At 40.1% G+C, this 12,050-nt stretch overlaps 1 protein-coding gene across 1 annotated transcript in view; it reads left to right on the top strand.

Annotated features, from left to right (window-relative positions):
• Nucleotides 1-12,050, top strand: part of Phlpp1 (PH domain and leucine rich repeat protein phosphatase 1) — a 263,807-nt gene that overhangs the window by 558 nt on the left and 251,199 nt on the right. The window contains exon 1 of the mRNA XM_029567169.1: nucleotides 1-1,232. This exon is cut by the window's left edge and continues 558 nt beyond it. Coding sequence (XP_029423029.1) covers nucleotides 1-1,232 — 1,232 coding nt within the window. The remainder of the gene's footprint in view (nucleotides 1,233-12,050) is intronic.

The following is a 12,050-nucleotide window of genomic DNA, read 5'->3' on the forward strand; positions in this document are numbered from 1 at the left end:
CGCTCCAGTGCCCGGGGCTGGCGGCGGCGCCAACTCGCTCCTGCTGAGGAGAGGGCGGCTGAAGAGGAATCTGTCTGCGGCCACCGCCGCCTCCTCGTCGTCCTCTTCGTCGTCCTCGGCCGCTGCCGCCTCTCACTCTCTAGGCGCAGTTGGCCTGCCCGCCTCCTGTTCGGCCGCGGCGTCGCTGTGCACCCGGAGCCTGGACAGGAAGACGCTGCTCTTGAAGCACCGGCAGATGCTGCAGCTGCAGCCGTCGGACCGGGACTGGGTAAGGCACCAGCTGCAGCGGGGCTGTGTGCACGTCTTTGACCGCCACATGGCGTCTTCCTACCTGCGCCCGGTGCTTTGCACGCTGGACACCACGGCCGCGGAGGTGGCCGCCCGTCTTCTGCAGCTGGGCCACAAAGGCGGCGGGGTAGTGAAGGTGCTGGGCCAGGGGCCGCCTCACTCGGCCCCTGTCGCCCCTACAGCTGGCGATCCGACGGCCGACCCCGGGCCTGGGCGGGAAGTGGAGCCGCCGCTCTCCAGCAGCACGCCGGGTGCCGTCGGGGGTCCACCTCGGGCGCCTCCTACTGACTTGCCACTGCCCGCGGGCGACTGGGTGCGCTGCGCCACTCGCGCCAGCCGGGTGCCTTCGGACTCCAGCCTAGGAGGGCCGTTCGTGGGCCGCCCGGACTCCCCGGCCCGCGCCCCGCGGCGCCTCGACGGCGCGCCCCCCGGCCCAGCCTCCGACACCGAGAGTTTCAGCCTGAGCCCGAGCGCAGAGAGCGTGTCCGACCGGCTGGACCCCTACAGCAGCGGCGGCAGCTCGTCGTCGTCCGAAGAGCTGGAGGCTGACCCGGCCCCGGTGTCCGCAGCGTCTCCGGGCCCGCCCCGAAGCTCCGGCCGCTCCACGCAGCCTACAGCACCTTCCCCGACGGCCTCCTCGCCTCCACCGCAGCAGAAAGTCCCGAGGGGCGTGGACGGACCCCGAGAGGACAAGGCGGTGGCGGTGGCTCCAGACGGTCCCCTGTCCGCCCCAGGGAGGATCCGGGAGAGCTCGCAGAAGGCGCCTTCGCCGCCCACCCTGTATGTGCAGCTCCACGGAGAGACCACCCGGCGCCTGGAGGCGGACGAGAAGCCCTTGCAGATCCAAAATGACTACCTCTTCCAGCTGGGGTTCGGGGAGCTGTGGCGTGTGCAGGAGGAAGGCATGGACTCGGAGATCGGCTGCCTCATCCGCTTCTATGCAGGTAAGGAAGTGGCCTGCGCGCGCTCCTACCTTCCAGCGCTGCCGGGGACTGGCTGATTCAAATTGCCCAGCTCAGGGCCCCGAGGGCCCCGCTTGCTCAGCCTTTGTCTTATAGCTCCTTCTCGCTCTTTCCCATGCCGGTCTGAGTGCGGAACTACACAGGGCAGGCTCCAAATCCTGTTTTGCTCAACTGTCCAGGCTCAGCTTGGGGAGGCAGGTGAACTGGCGGCAGTCACCAGTACTGGAAACACACCTGAAAGTCAGCAGCACTTAACACTGGAGGGTCTTTCTTCGGGTCTCTGCCTTGTTGGTTTTGGGGCAGTTTGGGATTTCAGGTAAAGCAGCCCCTACCACCTATTTCCTCGCCTGAATATCGATCGAGGAAACTGAGCCCTGGAAAGGCTCCAGGAGCCTTTGGCGGCCCTGCGCCATTTACCTTTCCCAGACTGGAAGGGCAGGGTGGGCCTCGGGCTTTGGTGTTGCTTGTCAAGCGGCGCCCTTGTTTGCTCCACTGTGGTGGTGCTTGTTTACCACTTCGTCCTCCTGGACACCTGAGATGCATGGTCCTTTTGTTTAGTGCTGCTGACCTCCAGCGTTTATTTCTTATTTTTTGCTTTATTTCGGTGTTCTCTGAAAGTTTGAATCTTGCACTAAAAAAATGAGTTGGCGCGGTTCTTTCTTCCAGCCTTTATCGTCAGAACTGCGATAGCAGTCCTTAGTAAGACTTTCGGTGCTGATTGGCTCTTCAGGTGTGATCTAAACCATTCCCCAGTTTTCTTAGACCTGATTAAGTTCGTGTGTGGGGGTGGGAGCGGTGTTTCTTTTTTTGGCTGGAGACTTGGCTGGTGCGAAATTAGGGAGCCCTGGGTCCTGGTTATTGTGCTTGAGCTTTGTAAGCTGCTTGCATCCTTTCTCTCCTCTGGCTTGAAGAGCTCTCACTGCTAAGAACTTTTGTTTAAAATAAAGTTAGCACAGGAGAATTAAGTCAGGAGAGGTAAAGTTTTCCTTTGTGTTTTAGGTGCTGTTGGAAAAGTGATCCCAACTACTCCATCACTCCAAAGCTGTTCTTTCACAGTTCATGGGTTTTTTAGCCTCACTTGTGTTCTAGTGGCAGTTTATCTGAATGAAGCAATCTTTAACACCCACACTGAAATTTGCAAACAGCATCAGTGGATCAGCTGTTCCTCTAGTTTGAAGTTTTTCTGACACTCTGAAGTGGAATTTTTGATGAATATTCACCTTATAAAGAAAACCAAATTGTAATATAATAACATTTGCGTGGAGATAGTGTCTTAACTAGATGATATGCTTTTTAAAGATTTTGGTCCAGAGAAATGATTTTTTAAATGTAGGAGAGCAGCTTTCTGCTCTGATTCATGTAACTTGTAAAATATTATTTACAAAGGCGTTAATGGTGATCACACTTAGAAAATATTTTAAGATGTGACTGATGATCTTTAAACACATGGAGGGCAATATTGATAAAACAAGGTATATGCAATAAATAATATTTGAACATGATTTTTACATGGGAGAACTCTTCAACGCTTCTTTTGTTCATGATGTTGATCCTGATAAATGTCCGTGGGAAAGGTTTTGGGTGTCACAGTCATGAAATTTAAATCTTTGATTCTCTTTGTCTTTTCATTCATGCTTGAAATACTCAGAGTGGACTGTAAGCATTTTTTTCCTTTCTAGTTTACTTCAATTTAAAAATGAAAAGTCTGCTTTCTGGTTAAATTTAAATTTCTGGTTTGGTTATTTAAATCTTCTTATTAAATCTTTTTTTGTTTTATTATTTATGAAAAAGTAGTAATTGTTACCTCCTTCTGAACTTACTGCTTTATTTCTCTATGCACAGCATAGATACATGCCTCTGTGTATATGCTCGTAAAAGTAACTAATAAAATGAGGATGACACACATAGTTATCCAACATATTGTTGACCATGAAGACCATGTACATGCATTGGAGGAAGATGCCTGAATGTTACAAAGATGTCTGATTGCTTATTTTGTATCAGACATCTCTGCTGATACTTGTCATAGAACAAAATTTAGCTATAGTGTCTATTTCAACTTTCACAAGGTTGTATAGGCTAACAAGAGGGCACTGTTGTAAAGGTGATTCCACATATCTGAACACTGTCAGGACTTCACATGTTAAAGGCTTGCTCTAGCCAGGCTCAGAACATTCCTAGAAATTACCTCTGTGTTGCAGTGGAATATAGGACAGCCAAAGGCAGTGATTTTTAGCACTCTTTAGGAAGAGGATAATTCAGATTTGTTTTAGAGGACTTCCTTTGAGAGGGTGTTGGAAAATATTGCATTTTATTTGTTTTGATAATTTTATATACGACTTGTAGAAGTTATTGTTGCATATCTTTTTTGGTGGAGGTAGGGGGAGGTGAGGATTTCTAGGAAGTTGCTGCTGGGCCTTTTGCATACTTTGCTGTATTTAAGTTGAGCTTGTTACCTTCTCAGCTGTGTTATTTCCAAGAAGCCCTCGTCTAGAAGAAAACTTTCGTTGTCTTGAGGGTCACCTTTCAGTTAATTTTCAGTATTTATAATCTCTCTCCGGTTGTTTGCAGGCTTTGAAAGCTATTTGCAGTTGCTTTGAATGGTTAAATATTTATCTGGGTAAAGTTAAATGAAAGTTTTTAATGAAATAGGTGTTGGGTGAAAGGTACTATGTAATTACATTGCACCTGTCTCAGGGCCATTCTTTGAGCTGTTTTAAAATATGAGCAAATTTAAAATGACTTTACCTAATATGACTTAAATATGCTAATGTTTAATTTCCTTTTACAAATCAGATGCCTTAAATTTCACCTGAAGAATAACTTTAAGTTAAAAAACATTCAAGAATTCAGTTTTGTGACATAAGTCATGGGCACCCAAACACTATTGAGCTTGTATTCTGGGCTCCTTGGGAACTGTCATTGAGCAAGGGCTGTATTAAACTCTTAAATTTTTTTTTCCTATTGCCTTTTAACTGTAGTTAGTTCAAACTAGCAAGGAGAAAGGGTGTTGAAAGAATGGAGAACACACACAGCACTCAAGCCTGGAAGATGTTTTTGTGTGACTCCTTAGATGGCTTGTTAGACAATCTACTCACCCTTTTCATATTTCTATTCTTTTTCTCTCTGGGAATGATCAATCCTTACATGGTTTCCTATGGAAACCAAGAAGGGGTGGTTTAGTGTTAAGTGGCATATTGAGAAGCAGATTCTTATTACTATAATTACAGCAGTATTGAGTAACATCATTTGAACATGTGATTCCAGTGCTTTTATCTACTAAGGGTTTAAATTTATTTATTTTTATACTTAACATTTTATTTTTAAAATATTTTTATTTATTTTTATTTTATGTGTACGAGTGTATTGCCTGCATGTGTATAAGTGCACCCGTGACATGCAGTGCCCTTGGAAGTCAGAAGAGGGATTCTCCTGGAACTAGACTTACAGATGGTTGTTAGCTGCCATGTGGGTGCAGGGAATTAAACCCAGGTCCTTTGCAAGAGCAGCCAGTGCTCTTATCCACTGAATCATCTCTCCAGCCCTATTTAACATTTTCTTATGTTTATGTTATTTTTGACATAAAGTACATGATATCTTAAAAACCATACATTAGACTTTATTGTCTTAAAAAATATTAAGGAGATTTCACATAAATTATCTCATTTGTACTTTCGAAAAACATGATTTGTGGAGGATCTCTGGTGTCAGACCTTTTTTTAGATGGGGGAGCTGGTACATAGATTTGCTTCTTGCTGTGGTTTTTCAGCCCTTGGCAGATTTGAGCATAGAGAACAAGAATACTCTATTTTGCAATTCATATCACTTTCTATGAATCGATGCTGAATTTCATTTACACTTTAATTTTCAACTAAAAGCTTTCAGAAAACATGCTATGTTGATTGGTGATGAGGTGCTATTAGCTTCTAATCTTGTGTGGTGTTCCTTGTAAAGTATGGATGATTCTGTTTTTATCACATGGCCTTTAAAAACATAAAGACAATAAACACAGCACAGAAAGTATGAATGTATTCTAAATATTCTGGTTACAAATAGTGATACTGAAAGTTGAAAAGAGATAAAGTTTGCATAATTTTTTTTTTATTCGAGGATGTCTCAGTTGTTAAATCTTCATTGAAAAGTAGGGAATTTACCCATTACCTGAAAAGTTGGTGATAACTTGGGAATGGGCTGTGATCGCTCTGTTCTTTGAAAATATGAGTTTTAATAAAGGAAAATGCCCATCACTAAAGATCTTCTCTTTTCTTGAAAACAGAATTATCTGTACTTTAATGGTAAGTAGTGCCTTATTGGTATTTTCTTGAACCATTAAAAAATATTTTATTATTTTTATTATTTGTTTATTTTATTATTTTTATTTTATGTGTATGAGTGTATTGTCCTGCATGCATATAAAAACACCTGTGTCCTGAAATGCCCATGGAGGTCAGAAGAGGGTATCAGATACCCTGGAACTGGAGTTACAGATGACTGTTAGCTGTCATGTGGGAGTTGGGAACTGAACCCAGGTCCTCTGCAAGAGCAGCTGGCTAGTGCTCTTAACTATTGAGCCATCTCTCCAGCCCCAACAGTGCCCGTGTCATGCAATGCCACAGAGGTCAGAAGAGAGCTTCGGATTCCCCTGGAACTGGAGTTAAGGATGATTCGTAGCCGCCATGTGGGTGCTGGGAATCAAACCTGGGTCCTCTGCCAGAGCAGTCAGTGCATTTAACTGCTGAGTCATCTCTCCAGCCCCTCTTGTACCATTTTTATAATTCTTAGATTATGTAAGAGTTAGCAGGCTAGAGAGATGGTCCAGTGGTTAAAAGTACTGGCTGCTCTTGCAGAGGATGGATTTGGTTCCTAGCACCTACATGGAGGCTCATAACCATTTGCAACTCTAGTTTCAGGGGATCTGATGCCCTCTTCTGGCTTCCGAAAGCACTAGGCATGCACATGGTGCATATACATGCAGGCAAAACACTCATACAAATAAGAATAAATACATTTAAAAAGAGTAAATTTTTCCTGAATTTCATCATACTAATTCCTAAAATGGTGGTGTTTTTTTTGTATTAAAATGATTGTAGAGAAGAGATGGGTGTAAATAAGTTTGTGTAAAGTTTCATGTTATGTTTTATTTTTTTTTTCCTGAAATAAGATTATCAGTTGGGGCTGGGACTTCCTGGTCAGTGGTAGAGTGCAGGCTTAGCATGTATGGAGCCCTGGGTTCAATCCATACCACCCCCATAAAAACAAAACTAATTGTCAAATTGACTGCCTTTAGTGATTAGAAATCCAGAAATGATTGTTTGTAGTGTAAGATGTGTTTGTTATTTCTCATTGTCTTTGTTTTTAGAAAACTGTATTTAGCTTTTGATGTATTAGGAAGGTAACAGTCCCTAACATCAAGTAATATTCAAGCCTCACATAAAAAACTTGGCATTTTTGCTTAACATTTGTTGAATTGGATTTTTGTAATTTTGTTAAGTAGCTGGTGGTGTGTGACCTGATTCTTTCGCCTTCCAGCCTGTTTGGGTCCCCAGGGATATGTTAAACACACATATACACAGAGGCATTTCTCCCATGGCAGGAGATTTCAGATGTGCCACATACTATTAATATCTTCTATTTCACATGATTGAGCTCTGTGGATTTTGAGAGAGCAATTCTTTCAAAGTTTTCTTAGAGTTAAAAGTTCCCCTCTTGCAAAGGCATCTTTTACCTTAACTTTGAGATAAATTTAATGAGACATTTGTCAAATGAGGCATCTTAGATTTAATGATTTTTGTTATGTGCCAGGGTTTAACACAGTTCAGTCTATCTGGACAGAAGTGTTTAACTGTACTTTCAAAGCGGAGAGATTCTGAAGCTCACTTAATAGAAAAACTATTTCTTTAAAGACACCTGACATTTTGAAAAAAAAGAAAGAGCTTATCAAAATGTCTGAAACAGTATGGAAAAATAAAGCCCCTCACCTCCTAAAATCCCACCTTCTAAAACCCACTCTACCCCTTTAATCCCATACATCTGGTGGAACACTGGTAATGAGAGTTTTGAATTTAGCCTAATGTCACTGTGCTTCTAGGGAAGACCCTTTTTTGCATACTTACATTTGGCTTTCTAAAGATGGTATAGTTAAAAAAAAAAATTTGCCCTGTGGATTCTAAAATGTATTAGGTATTTATAATCTGAGATTGTCTGAGGACCGTGTTTAAGATTTACATGAAACTTCAACTCTAGGATTTAGAAAATTTTGTTAAGGTGAATACTCAAGGATCTGGAAAGAATGGATTTTAATGGTACTTCGGGTAAAGACATTAGGGTATTTGGTTAGCTGTGAGGTCAAGTTATATGATACTGTAGTTTTATCATGCATAAGAACAGTTTCTGATTAATGAAATTTTATTTAAATTTCATAGGTTTTAATGTTATCATGAATTGCCCTGGAACACTTTTTAGTAAGTTAAATGAAATAAAGCATAACTGTCCCATAGTGCCATGTTTGTATTGAAATGTTTCTTCCCTGTTTGTTGTATTTTTATATTAGATATTGCTTTTATTCATTACAAATCATATTTAATGATAAATTCTTACTAAATGAGGTGTCTGTTGGCATCTGTGGTTGTAATGTTCCATTAAAAACTGGGCAAAATGCTTTATGCGTATTGTAGTACATATTTTGAGTTTGAAAATAACAGTATTTCATTTTGCAAAAACAAACAAAAAAAACCCCCGAATTTTTGGAGTAAACTTTTACAAATGAAACTTAACTAAAAGTAAATTAGTCTTATTTCTAGTTACATGAATTACCTTCATTAATGGAAGGTAATTTTAAATAATTTAGTTTTGAATCATTTCAATGATCGTGAAAATTTTATTTTGAAATTTAAAGTTTAAGGTGTTTGAATTAGTGTGTCCCTCCCCCTTAAGTTTTCCTCATTCTTTCTAAGCAGGAAGAGATTTCTGTTTGTCTCTGTTCTTCTGATTCGTGTGTTTGGTGAAGAACAGTTGGAGAGTGAAGCTTTTTGTATTTCAGCCTCAGTTAATAATAGGTTCCAACAGTTGGATTTTCTTTTCAAGTAGCAGGCATGTTTTTAAATATAGCAAAAGTAAGCATGATCTGTTCTTGTTTTTATTATATATTTAATAATTATCTGGGTTTTACATTCATTTTAATCCTGAAACTTGGCTTAGAGATTGAACTTTTATACACAGAATCAATCAGGTGTTGACTTTTTATGAGCTGTGCATTCCTCAGGAGTGTTTTCTTTCTTCCCATCATGTACACTGGTGCTTTAGTGTTGAGGCTTCTACAGCTTGTCGTTCTTGACTTTGGGTGATGCACTATGTGTGCTTTGGGGGGACAGGACTGGGTGAAATAAAGTTTTCTTCTCAAATACAATTTTTTTTTTTGAAAAATTTCCCTCTTTATCTTGTCTTATAGTTTCCTTGAGAGAAAATAGAATTAGATTTTAAAGAAACTAGTCTGTTCTGAGAGTTGGGAAACTTGATATGACTTTGGGCATTTATTGTTTCTTCCTGGTGTTGACAATGGAATCTAAGTCCTTTGTGCATATTGGGCAAGAGCTCTGTACCATTGGCCCTTGGGTTTTTTTTTTTTGAGACAGGCCTTGCTATGTACTCTAGTCTGGCTTTGAACTTGAGATCCTCCTGTCCTGCCCCTGCTGGGATTATAGGTCTGAACTACCAGTTCCACCTGTGCATTCATTTTAACCTGTGCTGGGCTATGATTTACTCATCTGTAAAAAGATGGGGTTGGAGTGAGCAAATCTCTTCCAATTCTTAATATTTTGACTCCATTAGAGAACTTGATTCTTAGATGTATTTTGAAGCCTGTAGTTGTTTTGAGTTATCATTGATTTAAAACTGTCAAATCTTCTAGAAAGGACTTATGCCTAATATGTTAAGGTTTGCAACCAAAAAAGACTTCTGTCTTGGTAGGATTGGGACTAAAGAAGAATAAATAATACTTATTTACCCTCTTTTTATTAGCTCTGCTTCCCCAAATAGAACCCAACATGCTAGAGATGAATTGAAATATGCCTTTTATGTTCTTTTCTTAAATTGACTCATAAAATTTCCTTCATAATCCAGTTTATATAGTTTGCTGTAACTATTTTAGAGAAATCCCAATTGTAAAACCTGCTAGTTGGGGAGCTGGAGAGATGGCTCAGCAGTGAAGAACACTGGCCGTTCTTGCAGAAGACCAGGGTTCGAATCCCAGCACCCACATAGCACCTAACAACTCTCAGTACCTCCAGTTCCAGGGGATCAGACAGCCTCTTCTGTCCTCCATGGACATTGCACTACACGGCTGCACATAACTACATGCAGGCAATACATGCATACACATAAAATAAAGATGGTAAATAAAATATTTTAAAAAAGCATTTAAAAAAAACTTGCTGGTTGGTTAGTTTAAATTCATGGTAAACAGTGTGCCTTAAGATGGTAGGAGATAAAACACTTAAAAGAAATGAAGGTAATTTAGTCCAACTTTTGTATTTTTTTTTTTTTTTTTTTTTTTTTTTTGTCTTTTTGAGACAGGGTCTCCCTGAAGCCCCAGCTACTTGGAACTTGCTATGTAGACCACTCTGGCCTCAAATTCAAAGAGATCCACCTGCCTCTGCCTCCCAACTGCTGGCATTAAAGGCATGCGCCACCACATCAGGCCAACTGTGTAGTTCAGGATCAGTGATCAAGTCAGCCTCAAAGAATTACAAGTATACCTGGATTTTGATAAACTCTTTGGTGCCCTTTTTTCCTCACACTGTGAACTTGTAAACTTATTATTTTTAGGTGTTCTTTATATTTTAATTATTCAAAATGAAAACTTTGAAAACTGTGTTCTTTACATATTTTGTGGCTTCTCTATTACTTGCTTTTTTTTTTTTCTAGTTTCTTTTCATTGTAACCAGTGCTTTTGAGAGGTGGGGTGTCACATTGACAGATTGTAAGTGGAGAGCCTGTATTGGAGCAGCCGGATATGCATCACACAGAGGGAAATTAGATTTCATCCATGATGCCACCCGTTGGGGGAATTTAGGATGGAACTTTTAATAGTTGATTGAAAAGAGGTACTCTTTTGGAATCTCACTTGGTTTGCTTGTTGCTCTGAAACTGAAGTAGTTGGAAGAATGGAAATGTTGGAAAAAAATCATTCAACTAAAAAAATTAATTGGAAGGAGCAGGCGTGGTGGCCCACGCCTTTAATCCCAGCACTCGGGAGGCAGAGGCAGGTGGATCTCTGTGAGTTCAAGGCCAGCCTGGTCTACATAGTGAGTTCCAGGACAGCTGGGGCTTCAGGGAGACCCTGTCTCAAAAAGACAAAAAAAAAATTTTAAATAAAGTTAATTGGAAGAAAAATTTTATAGTAAACTTTAAAAACAAATTCCCATTCAAATGTTTACACAGTAAACAGGCTCTATTAATTGTACTATTAATATTTCAACTTTTAAAAAATTATGTCAACATAAAATTAATTGCACATACTTTATTATTCCAGTACCATGTACTGGCTATCTATAGTCACAGTTCTATCTTTGTGTGATATGAGTAATTGAAATAATTTGCTCAGTAATTTTTGTCCTTTTCTTATGTATTGATTTTGGAAGTCTGTATCATGAAATCTGTTTTGAGAGATAGACGTCTGTATGTTTGTCACCCTCCTCCCCCCATCAAAAATACAGTTTGTGAACTCTGGAAACAAATTTCCACGTATTTATAGGAATATGAGAGAGATTTCCTGTTAATTTATTTCCATTTTAATGTAATCATTTCCTTAAGCAAAAGTTTTAGCTTTATAGAAGTTAACTGAGTGAGTCAATTGATTCCCCAAAGATTACTGTTCATTTTTAGTATGAGGAAAGAAATTTTTCTAAAGCACAGAAGTACAAAAGGGTAAGATCACATTGTATCTGACAGATTCAGTATGTACTCCAGATGCTGAAGTAAGGGAGAAATTTCTCTTGATGGTCTCTTAGAGAGGTGGTGTGGCTGGCCTGCAGCTGACATCCAGTTTTAAGTAACAAGAAATTCTCCTGTATAAACACTGCGATAGTTAGCAGACTTATTTTTTTCTTGTACACACATGCACAACACACGCTTTCCATTGAGTGTTAAGGTAGGAAACAGGAGGAGGAGGTGTGGTGTGTTTATGGATGAAGAGTATGCATGGTGTAGTCTTGTGGAAAACAATCTCTTAAAAATCGCTGTTCATATTTTGTTGAACATTTTTTCAACATTAGTAACTTAATATGAGTGTCTTATTTATATTGCTTATCTACTGTTTTTGGGTGGGGTGCTTTTTTTCTTGAAGATTTATGAATCTCCTTGGGAGGTTTATTCAGGGAAGAGTTTGTTTTCTAAGTCACCAGTATTTTATTTGTTTATTTCTTACTGATCTTTTACTATAAGTTTTCAGGTCCTAGCATATTTAGGAGGCCTTCTTCACCCAAAGATTGAAAATCAATCCTCTCTGATATTTTTGTTGTATTTTAGGGCTTTATTTTCTATGCCTCAAATGTCATCTGTTGTTTGGTATAGGAAGTAGGAAAGTTAAATTGTCTCCACATTTTTTTATTGAATAATTGTCTTCACTGATTTAAAATGCTACTTTTTTTTTTAATTAATAGAGAATTCAAATTTGTGAGATCAAGTATTATTGGTCCAGTAACTTGAATTTGTTGAGAAGAAGAGAAGGAAAACTCATCAGCCAGTTCACTACTGCTTTTCTTTTTTGTGCTCTAATTTCCTCTGCTGTCTTTACTATTTATT

This window comes from Nannospalax galili, unplaced genomic scaffold (assembly GCF_000622305.1).
Source record: "Nannospalax galili isolate Female #2095 unplaced genomic scaffold, S.galili_v1.0 scaffold298, whole genome shotgun sequence".
Classification (NCBI taxonomy): domain Eukaryota; kingdom Metazoa; phylum Chordata; class Mammalia; order Rodentia; family Spalacidae; genus Nannospalax; species Nannospalax galili.